The 24677-nt window shown below is 55.5% G+C and overlaps 1 protein-coding gene across 2 annotated transcripts; it reads left to right on the top strand.

Annotated features, from left to right (window-relative positions):
- Positions 1 to 999: 999 nt before the first annotated feature.
- Positions 1000 to 22865, top strand: LOC122392155 (endoplasmic reticulum mannosyl-oligosaccharide 1,2-alpha-mannosidase-like). Of its 2 annotated transcripts, XM_043386732.1 has the most exons (13): positions 1000 to 1083; positions 1456 to 1557; positions 1990 to 2091; positions 2594 to 2742; positions 3156 to 3325; positions 3777 to 3962; positions 4339 to 4487; positions 4809 to 4997; positions 5317 to 5504; positions 11398 to 11524; positions 18249 to 18413; positions 20660 to 20800; positions 21138 to 22865. In XM_043386732.1, exons 1-13 carry the CDS (start codon positions 1000 to 1002, stop codon positions 21432 to 21434), a joined length of 2049 nt encoding a protein of 682 aa, XP_043242667.1. In that variant the 3' UTR covers positions 21435 to 22865. The 2 variants fall into 2 exon arrangements, with proteins under 2 accessions (XP_043242667.1, XP_043242668.1); XM_043386733.1 differs by lacking the exon at positions 1990 to 2091 and having other exon boundaries at positions 1002 to 1083.
- The last annotated feature ends 1812 nt before the right edge of the window (positions 22866 to 24677 follow it).

The raw sequence follows: 24677 nt of genomic DNA, 5'->3' as shown, positions 1-24677 counted from the left end.
GTGAAAAGCACTTATCACGTCCCAACATATTTTGTTAAAAAGCGCAGCCCAGCATCCTAATTCAGTAAAATTCACAGATTCCAAAGCTGGAAAATCCATCCGCCATTTTAGGTTACAGGTTCCTCCTGAAAATGATTAATTTGGAATGGAAAAGCCTATGTGAGATTGTAGGAAATCGAAGTAGGTACAGTAAGAAGCACCAAATGCTGGACTATAAGGGCGCACACCGCTTTTAGCACCTGAGCCATGTTTGGTGCCCCACAACATCCTCTGATGGCCCCAATGACAGCCTCTGAGGGCCCACAAATACTTCAGAAGTCACATTGGCCTCCAAGGGCCTACAATGTTCTGAGGGCCCTCACAATGACCTCTGAGGGTATTCACTTTGGCCTCTGGAGCCCCCAGGACAACATCTGAGGGCCCTGACAGTGACAGCTGAGGGCTCAACACAGGCTCCAGAGACCATGCTGGTTTCTAGGGGCCCCTCGACAGCCTCTGAGGGTACTCACAACAGCTTTTAGGACCCAATGTATGTTCCAAGGCTCACACTGGCCTCTGAAGTCTGAGGGCCCTCACAACAACCTCAGATGGCCCCATGGAAGCTCCAGGTGCCATGCTCCCTCTCCTCTCCCTCCCTCTCCTCTCTCCTCTCTCTCTCTCTCTCTCTCTCTCTCTCTCTCTCTCTCTCTCTCTCTCTCTCTCCCCTCCCTCCCCCTCCCTCCCTCCCTCTCCTCTTCTCTCCTCTCCTCTCCTCTCCCTCTCCTCTCAGTCCCTCTCCTCTCCCTCTCCTCTCCTCTCTCTCTCTCTCTCTCTCTCTCTCTCTCTCTCTCTCTCTCTCTCTCTCTCTCTCTCTCTCTCTCTCTCTCTCTCTCTCTCTCTCTCTTTCCCTTATTCTTTTTCTCTCCTCTCTTTCTCCCTCTCTCTCTCTTTCTTTCTCTCTTTCTCTCTCTTCCTGCTAAAATTCAAGTAACTGTACCTAATCATGCTGATTCTTTTCAGATGGCAGATTTTGCCATGCAAGTTTCAGAGCTGCCTCTACTGGGAGCAGCCAAGGCTGGCTCCACTGGTCGATCTCTATGGAGGGTAAGCATTTACTCACAAGCCAGTATCCCTCTGAGTGCAGGGGAGAAAGATAATAATGTCAGGATGGGCACTGCAGGATGTAGGTAGATGAGATTTATTGAGATAGTACCTACTACCTACTATGACTACAAATGTGCACCTATTTTGTTACTTGCAGAAAAGTCATAGATGTGTTGGACTGGTCAATTTGAACAATATGCTCAAATGCAGTGTGCCTGACTAAGAATTTGAAACTAAGAAATATGCTATCTTTATGAAGCATGATATGACTGCTATTCCAATTTGATGCAGCTTTCGTCAAACAACTATTCATATGATATTCAGGAATTGAGCTTTGGTTCGGGAAAAGTGACCGATTTTCTTTAATTTCAGAGATGGAATCGGTTATCAAGACTTCAACGAAACATTATAACCATAGTTTTAGGCATCACAATATTTTTTATTGTATTCCTCATCTTCAACGATCATTCAAGTGTAAGTCGAGCGGGTCTCGTGGGTGTTGCGGTGTCGTGACTGTCTGCTGCGGGGGCATGGTTTCTGTTAAGTAGGTATGCTCAGGTACTTTTGTTCTAGTTTCTGTGCTCTTAATTGTTTGCTTTGACACAGTCTTTACATTTGTTTGGGCAAAGTTTGTCATATAGTGTTAAGTGTACATCATTTTTTTATGCTGGTGGGAGTGCCAATAAGATAGACATGAGACATCCTGTTGCATAATGGCCGTTTTGAGGCTGTTGTATCCTGTAGTCTGACGACCTGTGCTGGGGCCTTGCTCTTTGACTCTACTCCTGCTTGGCTTGTTCGCTTTCTGTTTTGCTTTTTGTTTGTCTCGTTTCTGGTGTGGTCATCTAGCGCTGCCTCAGTGGAGTGTTGTGATCGTGGTGTCCACTGTGGGTGTCCTGTTTGCAGAACTCCCTCCAGTCCTCGACATCGGAGAGCTCAGCTGGGCAGCGTCTGGAGGCGGCGCCGGCCGAGGCGCCCGCGGCGGCCGGGCCCCGTCAGGGTGGAGTGGTGAGTGCTGAGTAAGCCAGGGGTGGCTGACCTGCCCGCGGCGGCCGGGCCCCGCCACGGCGGTGTGGTGAGTAAATCAGGGGTGGTCAACCTGCGCAGTGGGACCGGGCCTCGCCACGGTGGTGTGGTGAGTAGATCAGGGGTGGTCAACCTGCGCAGTGGGACCGGGCCTCGCCACGGTGGTGTTGTGAGTAAGCCAGGGGTGGCCGACCTGCCACTGTCGTCGGTCACCGGGACGCCGATAGAGCGGGTTCTGCGGCCAAGACTTGGTCTGCTGAGTTTGGGGAGCCGGTGTGCCCATTATGAGATAGGCTAGCTTTACGTGACTGCCGTCTATGTGGACGTGGTCACTGAACAGTGCTGACCTCCCTCCATGGACCGTGCTGTCGGATAGTTCCGACCTCCCCTTGCCCTACAGTCGGTTCGGCGGGTGATCGGCCGGCTGGCGGCCCCGGGGCTGTCGGTCGGACAGTTCTAACCTCCCCTCTATCTCTCCGTGCAGGAGGTTCGGCGGGTGATCGGCCGGCCGGCGGCGCCTGGCCAGCACCACGGCGGGGCCAACATCGAACACCGTCTGGAAGAGACGCTGGACGGCGCCGGTAACAAGGTGCAGCGCGTCAACAAACTGGTCCACCTGCACCACGTCGACAAGTAAGCATCGCCGACTACGGAGGGGGCTGACCGTGCTTTGACTTCAGACCGGAGTTAGATCGCTGTGACAATGCATAGTGGAGAGACTGTGGTGCGTGCGGCGACTTTAACCAGGACCAATTCACTCTACAGCGATCCCTGTTTCGACTTAGTAATGCTTGATTGATTTGTTTGGCCAGGTATAAATCATGGGGCTAATGTCGATGCATATGTTGGGCCTTATATTTTGTACCTTAAATTGGGTGGATATGCAGTTCACGATAGTCGCTTTTATCGCACGATCATCGGATGCCATCAGTTAGAGTCACAAACCGCTGTCAGGACAACCGTCCCTCGTTGAAGACATCTGAGCCTCCCGTTGCCCTGTCTGTCCCCGCTCTGACCACTCCGACCCGGCCGGCTGTTACCCGCAGAATCGGCGAGGACCTGGGCGACGACGACCCTAGCGGTGTCCGCAACCCGCCGGACCCGGACCGCGACCCGGAGCCAGAGCAGGACCCGGGTCCGGACCCGGACTCGGGGCCCGCGCAGCCGGAGCCCCTGATCCCGCCGCGAGCCAAACGCGCACCCGTCCAGTTCCCAGGTACGGTGGCTGGAATTACGCGGACCGTGGGGTAGTCGGTTGATGGGGAGTTTGAAGGGTCAGGCTGAGTTGAAAGTTTCGACTTTTTCGCATCTAAGTAGCCTGAGCTAGGCATGAAGAACAAGCCTAACCCACCTTTATAGCGATTCACACCATCTCCTGCATTTTAATAGTCACGTATAAGTGATACCACTGGCATTTGTGCTCGCGTATAACGGCGTGCGCGCTCATGTATCTGTCTCAGTAAAAGCCTGGCCAGAATCTGACGACGTCTGTGCGTCTGACACAATGTCAATAATGTCACACATTGACTATGTCAATGTGTGAGCAGAATCTGACCACGTCTTTGTATCTGACCACAATCCAACCACATCCGTTTGCCTGTCCGACTATAATGTGACCGTGTCTACGTGTCTGTCTGTCTGACCACTAATCTGGCCTGCCCGACCAGGTCCCACCAACGCTCGTCAGCGCGCTGTGGTGTCGGCGTTCCAGCACGCCTGGACGGCGTACACCAACTACGCCTGGGGCCATGACCACCTGAAGCCCATCTCCCAGACGGCCCACGACTGGTTCGGCCTGGGCCTGACACTCATCGACAGCCTGGACACCATGTACATCATGGACCTGAAGAAAGGTGGGTGGCTGGCGGCGCCGCAGCTGAGGAGGGAGAGGGGTGGCACCTGGATTCCACCGGAGAGAGGGTGTGGGTGTGGGTTTTTCTTACCGGAGGCTCCTTCCTGATCATGGCTCGGTTTATATACCGGTGCAGGTTTGATGTGATGGAAAGAGATGCTAGTAATTTATATGATAATGCTGAGGATGGTTGGATGCTGCCTTGTGACTCAGAGCAATTTCGATCATTGTATGAACACCATAGATTAAATCACGTCTATGCGAAGTCATTAAGTCATTTGAATTTTCAGCTCTTTTTGATATCGCTTACGTTTTGTTACGGACGAACACTGCCCCGCGTTCCCCCACATGACGCGCACTCTACTGCTCTGTTCCAGAGTTTGCCGAGGCGCGCGATTGGGTGGCCGACCACCTGAGTCTGGACGTCAGCGACTACGTCAACGTGTTCGAGACGACCATCCGCGTGCTGGGCGGTCTGCTGAGCGCGCACCACCTCTCGCAGGACGACGTGTTCCTCAAGAAGGCCGTGAGTGCGACAAGAGGAGGACGCTACTCTCTGCTGATGACTAGTGTCATACAGAGATGTTACAAACCAGTACTGATAGCAATATGTTTGAATGCGCTCATGTGACCGTCATTTGACCTTTGTCTCGCAGAGTTTGGGCTCATGCTCAAGAAAAGTTAGTCTTTGACCTTGGTCATGATTTTAGAGAGGAACAGACGATATAACAAAGAAATAAATTCACGTCATTAGCCATGTACATCGCTGTCTAGTTTTCTGCCTCGGTGTTGTCTATTTTCTGACCCTGGCTGCCTCTGACGTGGCGCCGCCGTCCGGCTCTGGCAGGTGGACCTGGGTGACCGTCTGCTGCCCGCCTTCAACACTCCCTCCGGCATCCCCTACTCGGATGTCAACCTGCACACGCTGAAGGCGCGCGGCCCGGCCTGGAACCCGGACAGCTCGACTGCCGAGGTGGCCACGCTGCAGCTCGAGTTCAATCAGCTCAGCCACGTCTCCGGCGACCGGCGGTACTCGGTGAGTGGACGCGGGCTCAGTGAGACGCGCTGTTCAGTGAGAGGGCAGGTGGTCAGAGGGTAAGGGTTGGTGAATAGAGGGACATCGGAGGGACCGAATGGGATCTTATGACCGGTTGGGTGCAAATCTTATGAGCGCAGGATGTGTTTTGACAACGAACTGGGCACTGATGACTGAGTGAACATTAAAATGCGTGTGAGCTCACCGATGATATTTAGGTGTGCACTGATGGCGGCCAGTTTGGTTTATACCCTTCCCCACCTGTTCGCCCTTCCCCGTCCCCGGCTATCTGATTTAACCTCTGCGGTCTCCACGGCAGGACCGGGCGATGGCGGTGTCAAACCACATCAGCGGCCTCCCCAAGAAGGAGGGCCTGGTGCCCATCTACATTAGCACCAAGGACGGCCAGTTTCGGCAGTACTCGGTGGTGACGATGGGCGCGCGCGGGGACAGCTACTACGAGTACCTGATCAAACAGTACGCCCAGCTCGGACTGCCGCTGGCCCAGTGAGTGGGGGAGGGGAGCGGGACAGCTACTACGAGTACCTGATCAAACAGTACGCCCAGCTGGGACTGCTGCTGGCCCAGTGAGTGGGGGAGGGGAGGGGAGACAGCTACTACGAGTACCTGATCAAACAGTACGCCCAGCTGGGACTGCCGCTGGCTCAGTGAGTGGGGGAGGGGGGAGGGGGACAGCTACTACGAGTACCTGATCAAACAGTACGCCCAGCTGGGACTGCCGCTGGCCCAGTGAGTGGGGAGGGGAGGGGAGGGGGGACAGCTACTACGAGTACCTGATCAAACAGTACGCCCAGCTGGGACTGCCGCTGGCCCAGTGAGTGGGGGGGGGGGAGGGGGGACAGCTACCACGAGTACCTGATCAAACAGTACGCCCAGCTGGGACTGCCGCTGGCCCAGTGAGTAGGGGGGGGGACAGCTACTACGAGTACCTGATCAAACAGTACGCCCAGCTGGGACTGCCGCTGGCTTAGTGAGTAGGGGAGGGGAGGGGAGGGGAGACAGCTACTACGAGTACCTGATCAAACAGTACGCCCAGCTGGGACTGCCGCTGGCCCAGTGAGTGGGGGGGGGGAGGGGGAGGGGAGACAGCTACTACGAGTACCTGATCAAACAGTACGCCCAGCTGGGACTGCCGCTGGCCCAGTGAGTGGGGGGGGGGGGGGAGGGGGGACAGCTACCACGAGTACCTGATCAAACAGTACGCCCAGCTGGGACTGCCGCTGGCCCAGTGAGTGTGGGGGGGAGGGGAGGGAGACAGGTACTACGAGTACCTGATCAAACAGTACGCCCAGCTGGGACTGCCGCTGGCTCAGTGAGTGGGGGAGGGGGAGGGGGGACAGCTACTACGAGTACCTGATCAAACAGTACGCCCAGCTGGGACTGCCGCTGGCTCAGTGAGTAGGGGAGAGGAGCGGGGGACAGCTACTACGAGTACCTGATCAAACAGTACGCCCAGCTGGGACTGCCGCTGGCTCAGTGAGTGGGGGAGGAGGAGGGGGGACAGCTACTACGAGTACCTGATCAAACAGTACGCCCAGCTGGGACTGCCGCTGGCTTAGTGAGTAGGGGAGGGGAGGGGGGACAGCTACTACGAGTACCTGATCAAACAGTACGCCCAGCTGGGACTGCCGCTGGCTCAGTGAGTGGGGGGGAGGGGGGACAGCTACTACGAGTACCTGATCAAACAGTACGCCCAGCTCGGACTGCCGCTGGCCCAGTGAGTGGGGAGGGGGAGGGGAAGGGGGACAGCTACTACGAGTACCTGATCAAACAGTACGCCCAGCTGGGACTGCCGCTGGCCCAGTGAGTGGGGGAGGAGGAGGGGGGACAGCTACTACGAGTACCTGATCAAACAGTACGCCCAGCTGGGACTGCCGCTGGCCCAGTGAGTGTGGGGGGGAGGGGAGGGGAGACAGCTACTACGAGTACCTGATCAAACAGTACGCCCAGCTGGGACTGCCGCTGGCCCAGTGAGTGGGGAGGGGGAGGGGAGACAGCTACTACGAGTACCTGATCAAACAGTACGCCCAGCTGGGACTGCCGCTGGCCCAGTGAGTGGGGGAGGGGAAGGGGACAGCTACTACGAGTACCTGATCAAACAGTACGCCCAGCTGGGACTGCCGCTGGCCCAGTGAGTGGGGGAGGGGGAGGGGGGACAGCTACTACGAGTACCTGATCAAACAGTACGCCCAGCTCGGACTGCCGCTGGCTCAGTGAGTGGGGGAGGGGGAGGGGGAGGGGGACAGCTACTACGAGTACCTGATCAAACAGTACGCCCAGCTGGGACTGCCGCTGGCTCAGTGAGTGGGGGAGGGGAGGGAGACAGCTACTACGAGTACCTGATCAAACAGTACGCCCAGCTGGGACTGCCGCTGGCTCAGTGAGTGGGGGAGGGGGAGGGGGAGGGGGACAGCTACTACGAGTACCTGATCAAACAGTACGCCCAGCTCGGACTGCCGCTGGCCCAGTGAGTGGGGAGGGGAGGGGAAGGGGGACAGCTACTACGAGTACCTGATCAAACAGTACGCCCAGCTGGGACTGCCGCTGGCCCAGTGAGTGGGGAGGGGAGGGGAGACAGCTACTACGAGTACCTGATCAAACAGTACGCCCAGCTGGGACTGCCGCTGGCCCAGTGAGTGGGGAGGGGAGTGAGGGGGAGGGGACAGCTACTACGAGTACCTGATCAAACAGTACGCCCAGCTCGGACTGCCGCTGGCCCAGTGAGTGGGGGGGGGGGAGGGGAGACAGCTACTACGAGTACCTGATCAAACAGTACGCCCAGCTGGGACTGCCGCTGGCTCAGTGAGTAGGGGAGGGGGAGGGGAGACAGCTACTACGAGTACCTGATCAAACAGTACGCCCAGCTCGGACTGCCGCTGGCCCAGTGAGTAGGGTGGGGGGGGGAGGGACAGCTACTACGAGTACCTGATCAAACAGTACGCCCAGCTGGGACTGCCGCTGGCCCAGTGAGTGGGGAGGGGGGGAGGGGGACAGCTACTACGAGTACCTGATCAAACAGTACGCCCAGCTCGGACTGCCGCTGGCCCAGTGAGTGGGGGAGGGGAGGGGGGGAGGGGACAGCTACTACGAGTACCTGATCAAACAGTACGCCCAGCTGGGACTGCCGCTGGCTCAGTGAGTGGGGGAGGGGGAGGGGGAGGGGGACAGCTACTACGAGTACCTGATCAAACAGTACGCCCAGCTGGGACTGCCGCTGGCTCAGTGAGTGGGGGAGGGGGAGGGGGAGGGGGACAGCTACTACGAGTACCTGATCAAACAGTACGCCCAGCTCGGACTGCCGCTGGCCCAGTGAGTGGGGTGGGGAGTGAGGGGGAGGGGACAGCTACTACGAGTACCTGATCAAACAGTACGCCCAGCTGGGACTGCCGCTGGCCCAGTGAGTGGGGAGGGGGGGAGGGGGACAGCTACTACGAGTACCTGATCAAACAGTACGCCCAGCTGGGACTGCCGCTGGCCCAGTGAGTGGGGAGGGGAGGGGAAGGGGGACAGCTACTACGAGTACCTGATCAAACAGTACGCCCAGCTCGGACTGCCGCTGGCCCAGTGAGTGGGGGAGGGGAGTGAGGGGGAGGGGACAGCTACTACGAGTACCTGATCAAACAGTACGCCCAGCTCGGACTGCCGCTGGCTCAGTGAGTGGGGGAGGGGAGGGAGACAGCTACTACGAGTACCTGATCAAACAGTACGCCCAGCTGGGACTGCCGCTGGCTCAGTGAGTGGGGGAGGGGGAGGGGGAGGGGGACAGCTACTACGAGTACCTGATCAAACAGTACGCCCAGCTGGGACTGCCGCTGGCCCAGTGAGTGGGGGAGGAGGAGGGGGGACAGCTACTACGAGTACCTGATCAAACAGTACGCCCAGCTGGGACTGCCGCTGGCCCAGTGAGTGGGGAGGGGAGTGAGGGGGAGGGGACAGCTACTACGAGTACCTGATCAAACAGTACGCCCAGCTCGGACTGCCGCTGGCCCAGTGAGTGGGGGAGGGGAGGGGGGGAGGGGACAGCTACTACGAGTACCTGATCAAACAGTACGCCCAGCTCGGACTGCCGCTGGCTCAGTGAGTGGGGGAGGGGGAGGGGGAGGGGGACAGCTACTACGAGTACCTGATCAAACAGTACGCCCAGCTGGGACTGCCGCTGGCTCAGTGAGTGGGGGAGGGGGAGGGGGAGGGGGACAGCTACTACGAGTACCTGATCAAACAGTACGCCCAGCTCGGACTGCCGCTGGCCCAGTGAGTGGGGTGGGGAGTGAGGGGGAGGGGACAGCTACTACGAGTACCTGATCAAACAGTACGCCCAGCTGGGACTGCCGCTGGCCCAGTGAGTGGGGAGGGGGGGAGGGGGACAGCTACTACGAGTACCTGATCAAACAGTACGCCCAGCTGGGACTGCCGCTGGCCCAGTGAGTGGGGAGGGGAGGGGAAGGGGGACAGCTACTACGAGTACCTGATCAAACAGTACGCCCAGCTCGGACTGCCGCTGGCCCAGTGAGTGGGGGAGGGGAGTGAGGGGGAGGGGACAGCTACTACGAGTACCTGATCAAACAGTACGCCCAGCTCGGACTGCCGCTGGCTCAGTGAGTGGGGGAGGGGAGGGAGACAGCTACTACGAGTACCTGATCAAACAGTACGCCCAGCTGGGACTGCCGCTGGCTCAGTGAGTGGGGGAGGGGGAGGGGGAGGGGGACAGCTACTACGAGTACCTGATCAAACAGTACGCCCAGCTGGGACTGCCGCTGGCCCAGTGAGTGGGGGAGGAGGAGGGGGGACAGCTACTACGAGTACCTGATCAAACAGTACGCCCAGCTGGGACTGCCGCTGGCCTAGTGAGTGGGGGGGGGGGGAGGGAGACAGCTACTACGAGTACCTGATCAAACAGTACGCCCAGCTGGGACTGCCGCTGGCCCAGTGAGTGGGGGAGGGGAGGGGGGGAGGGGACAGCTACTACGAGTACCTGATCAAACAGTACGCCCAGCTCGGTCTGCCGCTGGCCCAGTGAGTGGGGGAGGGGAAGGGGAAGGGAGACAGCTACTACGAGTACCTGATCAAACAGTACGCCCAGCTGGGACTGCCGCTGGCCCAGTGAGTGGGGGAGGGGAGGGAGACAGCTACTACGAGTACCTGATCAAACAGTACGCCCAGCTGGGACTGCCGCTGGCCCAGTGAGTAGGGGGGGGGGGAGGGGAGACAGCTACTACGAGTACCTGATCAAACAGTACGCCCAGCTGGGACTGCCGCTGGCCCAGTGAGTGGGGGAGGGGAGGGGAGGGGGAGACAGCTACTACGAGTACCTGATCAAACAGTACGCCCAGCTGGGACTGCCGCTGGCTCAGTGAGTGGGGAGGGGAGGGGAGGGGGACAGCTACTACGAGTACCTGATCAAACAGTACGCCCAGCTGGGACTGCCGCTGGCCCAGTGAGTGGGGAGGGGAGCGGCGACAGCTACTACGAGTACCTGATCAAACAGTACGCCCAGCTGGGACTGCCGCTGGCCCAGTGAGTGGGGGACGGGGAGGGGGAGGGGGACAGCTACTACGAGTACCTGATCAAACAGTACGCCCAGCTGGGACTGCCGCTGGCCCAGTGAGTGGGAGGGGGGGAGAGGGGGACAGCTACTACGAGTACCTGATCAAACAGTACGCCCAGCTGGGACTGCCGCTGGCCCAGTGAGTAGGGGGAGGGAGGGGAGACAGCTACTACGAGTACCTGATCAAACAGTACGCCCAGCTGGGACTGCCGCTGGCCCAGTGAGTAGGGGGAGGGAGGGGAGACAGCTACTACGAGTACCTGATCAAACAGTACGCCCAGCTGGGACTGCCGCTGGCCCAGTGAGTAGGGGAGGGGGAGGGGAGGGGGGACAGCTACTACGAGTACCTGATCAAACAGTACGCCCAGCTGGGACTGCCGCTGGCCCAGTGAGTGGGGGAGGGGAGGGGAGACAGCTACTACGAGTACCTGATCAAACAGTACGCCCAGCTGAGACTGCCGCTGGCCCAGTGAGTAGGGGGGGGGGGGGAGGGGAGACAGCTACTACGAGTACCTGATCAAACAGTACGCCCAGCTGGGACTGCCGCTGGCTCAGTGAGTCGGGATCCCTACCTTTTACTGATGGGGAGCGAGAGAGGGATGACTGAAAAGAGGAATAGTGCTGAGCTGGATAAAGCGAGTGTAGCAAGGACCCTGTGCAGTGTGCATCTCAGGTATTTTATTTATTCTGAGAGCCAATGCTTTCACGACGGCTTGTTGATTATTGCTTTGTGATGGTGAAGCTCATTGAAACAAACACTGGCAAACCTCTGTCAGTTCAATAACTCCATATTTATCTGACGTTGTGTGACTGACGCCGTTCCACTTTCCGCAGTCTCCGGAATGATTTTAACGCCTCGGTGCAGGGCATTCAGCACCTCCTAGTCAAGAAGAGCAAGCCGGGCGATCTGACCTTCCTGGCAGAGCTGATGAGCGGCGGCAAGAACATTAAACCGAAAATGGTGCGTTTGAATGGTGGGCGGTTCGGTATCTGAAACGTTACAAATTCAATGTTCTACTAAAATGCAAAACAATGTAGTCTATAAATAATCGCTGGTAATTGACATCGTTTCAAATGGCGTAGAATTCATGCATTTCGAAGTGTTTTACTGACTTTCGTATGCAGTCGAACAGTTTGAAATGTTCTTCAACCGCTCGCTTTGTAGCTTCACCATATTCAGGTTCTTTTTTTCGAACAAGCACATGACTGTTTCGGTGAGCCGAAACAATTTAGCACGAGTGCGTGACTGTGTTTTATACCCGCCACCAGGAATGTCCATGAAGTTAGCGTCAGCAACAGCAACGAATACAGCGTCGGATTCAGAATCGCTTAAAGAACTCATTTTAGGGCAATTGGGGGACGGGGAGCAAGAATATGACCTTTATTTGGCCCTAGCTCTTACCCCTTACCCCTTAATCGGCCCTTAAAGGAAGGGGCGCGTCAAAAGTGCCTCAAGGGTTCGTCTGATCGCCAAAATAAGGGTCGCAATCGATTCCCCGGGTCAATATCTAGCCGCAGCCTCGGGTTCCAGATGTGTGCAACTTACCCCTTACCCCTTAATCGGCCCTTAAAGGAAGGGGCGCGTCAAAAGTGCCTCAAGGGTTCGTCTGATCGCCAAAATAAGGGTCGCAATCGAATTGAGGCACTTTTGACGCGCCCCTTCCTTTAAGGGCCGATTAAGGGGTAAGGGGTAAGTTGCACACATCTGGAACCCGAGGCTGCGGCTAGATATTGACCCGAGGAATCGATTGCGACCCTTATTTTGGCGATCAGACGAACCCTTGAGACACTTTTGACGCGCCCCTTCCTTTAAGGGCCGATTAAGGGGTAAGGGGTAAGTTGCACACATCTGGAACCCGAGGCTGCGGCTAGATATTGACCCGGGGAATCGATTGCGACCCTTATTTTGGCGATCAGACGAACCCTTGAGGCACTTTTGACGCGCCCCTTCCTTTAAGGGCCGATTAAGGGGTAAGGGGTAAGTTGCACACATCTGGAACCCGAGGCTGCGTTTAGATATTGACCCGAGGAATCGATTGCGACCCTTATTTTGGCGATCAGACGAACCCTTGAGACACTTTTGACGCGCCCCTTCCTTTAAGGGCCGATTAAGGGGTAAGGGGTAAGTTGCACACATCTGGAACCCGAGGCTGCGGCTAGATATTGACCCGGGGAATCGATTGCGACCCTTATTTTGGCGATCAGACGAACCCTTGAGGCACTTTTGACGCGCCCCTTCCTTTAAGGGCCGATTAAGGGGTAAGGGGTAAGTTGCACACATCTGGAACCCGAGGCTGCGGCTAGATATTGACCCGGGGAATCGATTGCGACCCTTATTTTGGCGATCAGACGAACCCTTGAGGCACTTTTGACGCGCCCCTTCCTTTAAGGGCCGATTAAGGGGTAAGGGGTAAGTTGCACACATCTGGAACCCGAGACTGCGGCTAGATATTGACCCGGGGAATCGAATGCGACCCTTATTTTGGCGCTCAGACGAACCCTTGAGGCACTTTTGACGCGCCCCTTCCTTTAAGGGCCGATTAAGGGGTAAGGGGTAAGTTGCACACATCTGGAACCCAAGGCTGCGGCTAGATATTGACCCGGGGAATCGATTGCGACCCTTATTTTGGCGATCAGACGAACCCTTGAGGCACTTTTAACGCGCCCCTTCCTTTAAGGGCCGATTAAGGGGTAAGGGGTAAGTTGCACACATCTGGAACCCGAGGCTGCGGCTAGATATTGACCCGGGGAATCGATTGCGACCCTTATTTTGGCGATCAGACGAAACCTTGAGGCACTTTTAACGCGCCCCTTCCTTTAAGGGCCGATTAAGGGGTAAGGGGTAAGTTGCACACATCTGGAACCCGAGGCTGCGGCTAGATATTGACCCGGGGAATCGATTGCGACCCTTATTTTGGCGATCAGACGAACCCTTGAGGCACTTTTGACGCGCCCCTTCCTTTAAGGGCCGATTAAGGGGTAAGGGGTAAGTTGCACACATCTGGAACCCGAGGCTGCGGCTAGATATTGACCCGGGGAATCGATTGCGACCCTTATTTTGGCGATCAGACGAACCCTTGAGGCACTTTTGACGCGCCCCTTCCTTTAAGGGCCGATTAAGGGGTAAGGGGTAAGTTGCACACATCTGGAACCCGAGGCTGCGGCTAGATATTGACCCGGGGAATCGATTGCGACCCTTATTTTGGCGATCAGACGAACCCTTGAGGCACTTTTGACGCGCCCCTTCCTTTAAGGGCCGATTAAGGGGTAAGGGGTAAGTTGCACACATCTGGAACCCGAGGCTGCGGCTAGATATTGACCCGGGGAATCGATTGCGACCCTTATTTTGGCGATCAGACGAACCCTTGAGGCACTTTTGACGCGCCCCTTCCTTTAAGGGCCGATTAAGGGGTAAGGGGTAAGTTGCACACATCTGGAACCCGAGACTGCGGCTAGATATTGACCCGAGGAATCGATTGCGACCCTTATTTTGGCGATCAGACGAACCCTTGAGGCACTTTTGACGCTTCCCTTCCTTTAAGGGCCGATTAAGGGGTAAGGGGTAAGTTGCACACATCTGGAACCCGAGGCTGCGGCTAGATATTGACCCGGGGAATCGATTGCGACCCTTATTTTGGCGATCAGACGAAACCTTGAGGCACTTTTGACGCGCCCCTTCCTTTAAGGGCCGATTAAGGGGTAAGGGGTAAGTTGCACACATCTGGAACCCGAGGCTGCGGCTAGATATTGACCCGGGGAATCGATTGCGACCCTTATTTTGGCGATCAGACGAACCCTTGAGGCACTTTTGACGCGCCCCTTCCTTTAAGGGCCGATTAAGGGGTAAGGGGTAAGTTGCACACATCTGGAACCCGAGGCTGCGGCTAGATATTGACCCGGGGAATCGATTGCGACCCTTATTTTGGCGATCAGACGAACCCTTGAGGCACTTTTGACGCGCCCCTTCCTTTAAGGGCCGATTAAGGGGTAAGGGGTAAGTTGCACACATCTGGAACCCGAGGCTGCGGCTAGATATTGACCCGGGGAATCGATTGCGACCCTTATTTTGGCGATCAGACGAACCCTTGAGGCACTTTTAACGCGCCCCTTCCTTTAAGGGCCGATTAAGGGGTAAGGGGTAAGTTGCACACATCTGGAACCCGAGGCTGCGGCTAGATATTGACCCGGGGAATCGATTGCGACCCTTATTTTGGCGATCAGACGAACCCTTGAGGCACTTTTGACGCGCCCCTTCCTTTAAGGGCCGATTAAGGGGTAAGGGGTAAGTTGCACACATCTGGAACCCGAGGCTGCGGCTAGATATTGACCCGGGGAATCGATTGCGACCCTTATTTTGGCGATCAGACGAACCCTTGAGGCACTTTTGACGCGCCCCTTCCTTTAACCCTCGCCCGTAAACGGCGATCTGCCACCTTCGCCCATGCAGGGGGGGGGGGGTTGGTGCGACCCCCCCCCCTTGGCGTTTGAAAACGGAGCGTCGTAGAGCTTAGCGGAAAAGACCAACGGATTGCTCTCGCCGAGATCTCGCGATTGGTGGTATAGTTTTTGGTCCTAGGTCAACATTTGACCTACTTTTGACCGGTCAAAGGTCAAATTTTCGGAAAAATAGACTTTTTTCAACTTTCCGCGGCGATTGCGGCAAAACGGTTGGAGATATCGACTTGAAACCTTCACTATCGTGTTCCTTGATCAATTCTCTATCGTTTGGTATGTATTTCGTTTCCCTAGCTCTAAAAATGGCGCGTTGGGAGCGCCGGAAGTCGGCAAGGTCACAGTCGGCGGCAGAAATTCGAAAAATCAAAATTTAAATTTTTGAAATCTGATTGTATTTTTGGATTTGGAAGGTCCATTTGCTCCCTATAGAAGCTAATATTGCTGCATATTACCATTGAGGTGACAAGAATTAGCAAAATAGTGGTTCGGGCGCTTTTCAAAAATAGTACCGGACGCTGTTCCTCTTGTGACGTCATAGCTCCGTGACCTGACCTGACCCGGTCAAGTTTCTTATACCATATGATAGCCAATACCTACTTGCCCCAACATGCATGGGAAGTTTCATCACGATCCATCAACCGATGTCCGTACCACCGGCAGGAAACCTCGGGCGTTGGCACTCAGTTTGTGAAAATCCGGCCGGAGGCTGTTCCCTTTGTGACGTCATAACTCCGTGACCTGACATGACCCGGTCAAATTTTTTTATCAAAAGATGCGCAAGGTTTGCCCCATAAGGTACCCAAAATTTGGCGGCGCTGCGCGCCGCCGTTTTTGCACTATTTCCGAAAACCTCAGGGGGGGGGGGGGTTGCACCAACCGCCCCCTACATGGGCGAGGGTTAAGGGCCGATTAAGGGGTAAGGGGTAAGTTGCACACATCTGGAACCCGAGGCTGCGGCTAGATATTGACCCGGGGAATCGATTGCGACCCTTATTTTGGCGATCAGACGAACCCTTGAGGCACTTTTAACGCGCCCCTTCCTTTAAGGGCCGATTAAGGGGTAAGGGGTAAGTTGCACACATCTCGAACCCGAGGCTGCGGCTAGATATTGACCCGGGGAATCGATTGCGACCCTTATTTTGGCGATCAGACGAACCCTTGAGGCACTTTTGACGCGCCCCTTCCTTTAAGGGCCGATTAAGGGGTAAGGGGTAAGTTGCACACATCTGGAACCCGAGGCTGCGGCTAGATATTGACCCGAGGAATCGATTGCGACCCTTATTTTGGCGATCAGACGAACCCTTGAGACACTTTTGACGCGCCCCTTCCTTTAAGGGCCGATTAAGGGGTAAGGGGTAAGTTGCACACATCTGGAACCCGAGGCTGCGGCTAGATATTGACCCGGGGAATCGATTGCGACCCTTATTTTGGCGATCAGACGAACCCTTGAGGCACTTTTGACGCGCCCCTTCCTTTAAGGGCCGATTAAGGGGTAAGGGGTAAGTTGCACACATCTGGAACCCGAGGCTGCGTTTAGATATTGACCCGAGGAATCGATTGCGACCCTTATTTTGGCGATCAGACGAACCCTTGAGACACTTTTGACGCGCCCCTTCCTTTAAGGGCCGATTAAGGGGTAAGGGGTAAGTTGCACACATCTGGAACCCGAGGCTGCGGCTAGATATTGACCCGGGGAATCGATTGCGACCCTTATTTTGGCGATCAGACGAACCCTTGAGGCACTTTTGACGCGCCCCTTCCTTTAAGGGCCGATTAAGGGGTAAGGGGTAAGTTGGACACATCTGGAACCCGAGGCTGCGGCTAGATATTGACCCGGGGAATCGATTGCGACCGTTATTTTGGAGATCAGACGAACCCTTGAGGCACTTTTGACGCGCCCCTTCCTTTAAGGGCCGATTAAGGGGTAAGGGGTAAGTTGCACACATCTGGAACCCGAGGCTGCGGCTAGATATTGACCCGGGGAATCGATTGCGACCCTTATTTTGGCGATCAGACGAACCCTTGAGGCACTTTTGACGCGCCCCTTCCTTTAAGGGCCGATTAAGGGGTAAGGGGTAAGTTGGACACATCTGGAACCCGAGGCTGCGGCTAGATATTGACCCGGGGAATCGATTGCGACCGTTATTTTGGAGATCAGACGAACCCTTGAGGCACTTTTGACGCGCCCCTTCCTTTAAGGGCCGATTAAGGGGTAAGGGGTAAGTTGCACACATCTGGAACCCGAGGCTGCGGCTAGATATTGACCCGGGGAATCGATTGCGACCCTTATTTTGGCGATCAGACGAACCCTTGAGGCACTTTTGACGCGCCCCTTCCTTTAAGGGCCGATTAAGGGGTAAGGGGTAAGTTGCACACATCTGGAACCCGAGGCTGCGGCTAGATATTGACCCGGGGAATCGATTGCGACCCTTATTTTGGCGATCAGACGAACCCTTGAGGCACTTTTGACGCGCCCCTTCCTTTAAGGGCCGATTAAGGGGTAAGGGGTAAGTTGCACACATCTGGAACCCGAGACTGCGGCTAGATATTGACCCGAGGAATCGATTGCGACCCTTATTTTGGCGATCAGACGAACCCTTGAGGCACTTTTGACGCGCCCCTTCCTTTAAGGGCCGATTAAGGGGTAAGGGGTAAGTTGCACACATCTGGAACCCGAGGCTGCGGCTAGATATTGACCCGGGGAATCGATTGCGACCCTTATTTTGGCGATCAGTCGAACCCTTGAGGCACTTTTGACGCGCCCCTTCCTTTAAGGGCCGATTAAGGGGTAAGGGATAAGTTGCACACATCTGGAACCCGAGGCTGCGGCTAGATATTGACCCGGGGAATCGATTGCGACCCTTATTTTGGCGATCAGACGAACCCTTGAGGCACTTTTGACGCGCCCCTTCCTTTAAGGGCCGATTAAGGGGTAAGGGGTAAGTTGCACACATCTGGAACCCGAGGCTGCGGCTAGATATTGACCCGGGGAATCGATTGCGACCCTTATTTTGGCGATCAGACGAACCCTTGAGGCACTTTTGACGCGCCCCTTCCTTTAAGGGCCGATTAAGGGGTAAGGGGTAAGAGGCCAAATAAGTAAGGCCAAATAAAGGTCATATTCTTGCTCCCCGTCCCCCAATTGCCCTAAAATGAGTTCTTTAAGCGATTCTGAATCCGACGCTGTATTCGTTGCTGTTGCTGACGCTAACTTCACGGACATCCACCAGGACCACCTGGCCTGTTTTCTGCCGGGCACGCTGGCGCTGAGCGTGCGACTGGGCCTGCCGCCGTCCTACATGAAGCTGGCCGAGGAGCTGATGTACACGTGCTACCTCACCTACAGCCGTCAGGCCACCGGACTGGCGCCAGAGATCACCTACTTCAACATGAACGTGAGTCGCGGTGGGGCTGGGATCGGGGATTAGGGACCGGGGTGGCGCCAGAGATCACCTACTTCAACATGAACGTGAGTCGCGGTGGGGCTGGGATCGTGGGTCAGGGACCGGACTGGCGCCAGAGATCACCTACTTCAACATGAACGTGAGTCGCGGTGGGGGCTGAGCTCGGGGATCAGGGACCGGGGTGGCGCCAGAGATAACCTACTTCAACATGAACGTGGCCGGGATGGGCGCTGCCGCTGGGATCGTGGGTCAGGGTGGCACCAGAGACTAGCGCGCCCTATTCCAGTGCCGGATGGTGGAGCTGGATACTGTACGGTTTTGCAGATGCTAGAAAGGTGTAGCGTGACCTTGTACGAGGGGGTACCGAAAAGTTCTGATCATCACACAGAAGTTATATTAAATTTCAATCATTTTTTGTTGGTGTTGTATTTGGTCCTTAAGAACAATGCTCATGCAGAAAAAAAAAATCCTGAAAAGCAGTTTTATCTTATGTCGGAAAGACTTCGAAATAAAAAAGATGCGCAATGAGTTCGGCCCATTGAGGACCGAACCGTCATCCAACTAATGCATTAAAAGGGTATTACACTGAGAAAATGCATTAGGAAAGTGAAAGTAGCTTATGGCGAAAAAAAATCTTATGCACTTACCGTAAAATGCAAAATATTTTTTTCAAATTGCATGGCTCTTGCAGGGGAGTCAAGAACCGGGTGACTACCAAAGACTGACAAGGTGGTGATTGTGAAGGAAGTGGAGGACCTCATCCTTGCAGATCGTCGTGTGACCTTCCAAATGATCATGCATCAGAATGGTCTTAATGTTAGCAGTGCCTGTTACGCACGATAAAGGTGTCAACCTCCCTAGGAGCTCATGTGTTGACTTTGTTTAACCCTCGCCGGCTTGGGGCACCTTTTTAGAAAATTGAAGGTATCTTCGATCGTTTGGTGACCTTGACGAATGTTGCGTGTACGTATTTGATGCAGAGGCAAAAGAAATAATCAAGAAGTTGAAGCACAGCACATCTGCCCTTCTAAAGGTGACGATACAGAAACCCATATGGAAGGTCAATGTAGTCAGTGTTCTGGGTCTGGCCTGAGGTAGTCATTACCGACTGAATTGATGAGGGTCGGATAATAATTAGCACGTACTAAGCACACTTTTGAAGGGGTTGCGAGATGTCTCCCAGCGGAATCGCTGCCAAAAGGCCGATAGGATGTCTTTCTCCCCGCCGACACGCCCCGCGCTCATTCGACCTGAGCTGAGATTGAAGAAATAGCATGATGTGGGCATTAAATCCTACTGCGTCTAACAAATTCATCTGACCGGGTATTAAGTGACTCTGGATTGTTACAGGAGGCAAATAATCCACAGTACGACCGGTGATTTAATGACAGAAATGACGTCATTAATGAGGTGGAGCAGTGATTTACCGGGAAGTGGGAAGGGTTCTACTATGGCGGCCTGAGGCAGCTCAAGAAACGATGGAAAAAATCGTAGTCTTGTGTGGTGACTTGTGGAGAAGTACCTAATGAACATCACGTAAAAAATTAACTTTCTTTCATATCTAGCTCATGGCGATGATCAGAACTTTCCGATACCCCCTCGTGTCGCGCACTGTTTATTTACTTGCGCTTACTTCACCGGAGTTTTGTTCTCGGCGCGGAAGTTCTGAGTGTGGACTGAGGTCACTTCACGGTGGACGTGCTCCAAACACTCATATAACACCAGCTGAGATTGTTCATTACCTACACAATATTCAGTGTGTAGTTGACGCAGTTTTCGATGGCGATTGTTTGAAGGACCTTTATCTTTATCTTTGATTCACCTTTAGGGTAAATAGCTTCCACCCAACGACACGGCTGTTGTCGGAGCTCTGAAGTGTCTCGAACCCGTTGGCCCGACCGCGGATAACCCCGTGTCAGGTGCTGAGGTACCGAAACGATAAGACATTGATCCTTGGAGCCCACTTCAGCCATTACCGACTCAGCTCCACGGTGGCTGTAACCCTTGTCTTTAGACTGCTCCCTGTCTTTATACTTCTCCCGTACTGTTTGTTTTTTTCCTATGTCGAGGTCTCGGCTGAATCTTTACCTTTTATTCCAACCTTGTCCCACCCGACCTCCCTGTTCCTAGCGCTGACCTCCATCCTCTCTCCCCACCCTGTCTGCTCAGCCGGTCTCGTGCTGACCTCTCTCTGTTCAGCTCCTCTCCCTCGCTGACCTCGTCCCGTTATACCACAGCCGGACTCTACGACCGACTTCTACGTGAAGCCGCTGGACGCGCACAGCCTGCTGCGGCCGGAGACGGTGGAGTCGCTGTGGTACCTGTACCACCTGACCGGCAACCGCACCTACCAGGACTGGGGCTGGAACATTTTCCAGGTGAGATGATACATCTACCAGGACTGGGGGTGGAATATTTTCCAGGTGAGATGATACATCTACCAGGACTGGGGGTGGAACATTTTCCAGGTGAGCTTGTGAGCTATTCCCGATCCCTCAACCCTACCATACTGGATGCTGAGGAAGTTCCTTTAAAAGCATTCTTTGTTTTTCGTTCTCTCGTTATTGCCTCCGTTGCACATTTCATTGAGAAGCACTTTCTCCCGCTAAGTTATGACTGTTGATTGCCGAGACCGAGAGACACTCTCCTTCTCCAATCTCCCTGCCGATGTCCAGTGACCCAGTCCCAGCCTCTGACCGTCCCCCTGTCCCGCAGGCGTTTGAGAAGTACGCTCGTGTGCCGACGGGCGGCTACACGAGTATCGGGGACGTGCGTAACCCGGACAATCTCAACCCGCGCGACTCCATGGAGTCGTTCTTCCTCGGCGAGACGCTCAAGTACCTGTACCTGCTCTTCTCCGACGATCAGAGCACTCTGAACCTCAACGACTACGTGTTCAACACGGAGGCGCACCCGCTGCCGGTACTGCGCCGGCCTCCGGCGCCGCCGCCGCGCGCACCGCTGGCCGCCGCGCCGCCGGTGGCCGGGGGCGCCGGACACGACTACATCTGAACTGGGCCCGCCGGTCGGCGGCCAGGACTTCATGTGAGCTCGCTGCAGCTCGTCCTTCTGTGATACATTCAGGCCGGGCGGCCGGGCGCCTGTCCGACTCTGCCTCAGCGATCGGAGATGGGACCGTCGTGTGGACGGTGCCGTGAAGTATGGACGGGACGATACCGTGTGTCGCGTGTGTGACACTGGCAGACGGTGGTGGGAAGGCCGCCGACACTGCCTGTCGTGATGGGTCCTCCCGTTGTGGGACCGCAGCCTCAGATGGGATCGAGTATCGATGGTTACTTACACATCACTGAGCCATAGAGTTATCTCACTTCATGAGAGAGTAGGACTGCGTTAATTTTTGTACATCGCAGCCTGGTCTCTCCGGGGAGTGGACGGCTACCGCCGGGGCAGGCCCCGTGTCGGTCTGGGGAGCTCTGGAGGCCGCCAGGCGCCCGTGGGGAGGGAGGGTTAGGTTGGGGTGGTGGCTTGGTTCGGCAGGGTGATGGTCGCACATTTCGCGGAGTATTTGAGCTTCACTTGTTAAGTTATTATGTTATAGCGGAGGACTTATGACTGATATGTGTATGGGATTTGGGTTGCGGATGTGTTACCCTCGAGGTTTTAGAAATGAACGGTACCGGGGAGGGAGAGAGGAGCCGAGTTGTTACTAACATGTGGCTGCTAATCACTCCATGCGGCAAGGCGGTATTAACTGGCAATGGAAGCCGACATATGTTTGTTCTGTTCAGTGTTTTGCTTAGTTTAAACATCCTATTTAGTTCATGGAGTGTCCATTCATAGAGCTGCTTAGTTATCAAGCACCAGTTTCATGACGTAAGGCACATTTCACTTAGAGGTTGAAGTGTTCATCGAGTGTTCAACCGACAGTATTCAGACATCGATGTTTCAAGTTGGCGACATTGTTCAAGCACATCGCATGGACTGCGATCAATTATGGTATTATGCTGAGGTGCTATTTTTTCGCAAAATATTACAACAACATGCCTTGTGTGAGCACCACTACCGGCTCAAGTCAGGTCAACTGAGCATGCTCTGGTTTGTACTGAAATATTCAGCGTAGTTGCACCTTTCACACCAGAGGACGTACTAGCGTGGAATGCTGTTGCCGATTTGACCCACGGTCCTCAGTGACCAGTCTCCTCCCGGCACATCACGTGTGCCGTGCCGTGCCGTGAGTACCAGATGTTTTATATGCAGTGACACGTGGTGAGCGGCGCGGCGCACCTCTGATATCGTGCCGTGCCGTGCCTGCGGCTCCGTGCCGTGTGACTACCGTGATGACTGACCGCCGGTCGGCCGGTCGGCGGTCTCCTTACACTGTGTGACCGTCACTCGCGTGGAATCTCTGGTCCGTTAGACGACTGGGACCGCATGTGTGTCATGACAAACGATGTGTGTTAATATACCAGCGTGGTGATGCAGTCTGTTCGTTTTGAGCGGTGGGTTTGATTTGATCCCAGTTGGCTCTTATCCACCCAGTTCTCCATAGAACACACAGACATCACCTCCTCACGCTGTTTTGTCAGTGGTCGGCTCCTGGCCGGGCCAGAGCTACCCCCAGCGGACGGTGGAGCGCCGCTGTGCGCGGGCCGGGCAGTGAGTGGGCGGCCGGGTGGCACGTGCCGGAACGGGTAGCTCCGGTCCCGGCATACGGCAGACCTCAGAGATCACGGACCACACTCACGATCACACCCGCACAGTCACATCACGAGACTGAAATATACACTTGACACTCCACTCATCTGAGGCCTCTTGCACCAAAATCCTCTTGCACCAATGCTTGGATTATTTTGCATCGTATACCCAGTCCAAGTCTCAAATGTAACAATTTGCATGCAAAATTTTGCAAGCACATGTAGGATCATGTATTGGGCTATTGCAAACAAATTTACCACCGTTAGATTAGCTTATTCTGAAACCGGTTTTTCGATTTTACCTAGCTAGGTAGTTTGGTGCAAGAGGCCTCAGCTCTAGCACATTTCCACATAGCACCTGACAGTCCACGGACAGTCGACATGACTATCCCAAGGTTGGCAGAAGGGCGACCGAAGCACACACCGCACGCCACCCTCCAACGCAACAACGGTAAGCGTATCGTTGGATCGGGCGGCCAGGGCAGGCCGGGCCCGCCGCACGCCGGCTCACGGCGACTCGCGCTCGCTCAACTCACAAACTCAACTCGCACAGAGACCGCGGCGGAGTATGAAACCGGCGCTGCGGAACTGGGCAGTGAAGTGCTGCAGCAACAAACCCGCCAGTTGCGGACAGACAGCCGCGACCGGCGGCCCCGGGACGCGCGGCAGGCCGAACGATGAGCCCGAGGATCCCGAGAATCGCCGAAATAAGAGTAAGGAAATCCTGTCATCCTGTGAATTGAAAAATGACGCACTGACCAACCACACCACGTCTGTCGAGCTGCATTTCTCTGCGGATGTCCATTTAACTGGACAGTATTCCGCACCGCCCGATGACAGAATACCACTGAGCAGACTGGACCGACAGTACTCCGCTCCCGTCTGTCCGATCGACCCACACCGGCCCCCTACCTGCCAGCGCCGCGTAACGCACAGCACACTACAGGAGCTACAAATATTGAGCTTCATTATCTTCTGATTATCGAGAGCAGTGCGGCGCCGGCCGCACGCCGATCCTTCAACGCCGCCACCACGGCCACTGCGCTCAGTAACAGGCTCGGTCTGAACATTATCGAACATTTACGAGCCGCTCCGACTTCAGAAACTGGAATGAGAATCAACACTCTTCATGGCTAGCACCACTCGCGTCATATTTTGCATTCAGATAAAATAGAAATACAAGTTCAACAATTGATACAATTTGAGTACTGAATGAAAATCACTACCTAATTCAACAGCAAACGCATCGAACCACACTTGGCAGGTGAGAGCTCGGTTTCACGTGTTCGTGTCATTGTCGCGCGGCACACGCGCCATCACAGCTGGGCTGCCAATGCCGCCACTTCCGCTCAGGTGCTCGCAACGCGTCCGACTGAGCCTCCGGAGATCACAGGTGTCCGTGCTCTGTAGCCAGTTCCCTCTCTGAGCTTTCCCAGAAGGCGGCGCCTGCCCCGGACCGTCCTACCCAGCGCGCCAGGTCGTCTGACGGGGCTGCGGCCTCCACCGCCGGCGCTGCGTCGTCACGCGCCGGGCCACCCTGCGTGCTGAGCCGGTACGGCTCTGTGTCCAGTGACCTGTCGGTGAGCCAGGCCGGCGCGCG

The sequence above is a fragment of the Amphibalanus amphitrite genome, unplaced genomic scaffold (genome assembly GCF_019059575.1).
Source record: "Amphibalanus amphitrite isolate SeventyFive unplaced genomic scaffold, NRLGWU_Aamphi_draft 000471F_arrow, whole genome shotgun sequence".
NCBI lineage: Eukaryota > Metazoa > Arthropoda > Thecostraca > Balanomorpha > Balanidae > Amphibalanus > Amphibalanus amphitrite.
Note: the sequence above shows the minus strand (reverse complement) of the source record. Positions and strands in the feature narration are given on the sequence as shown.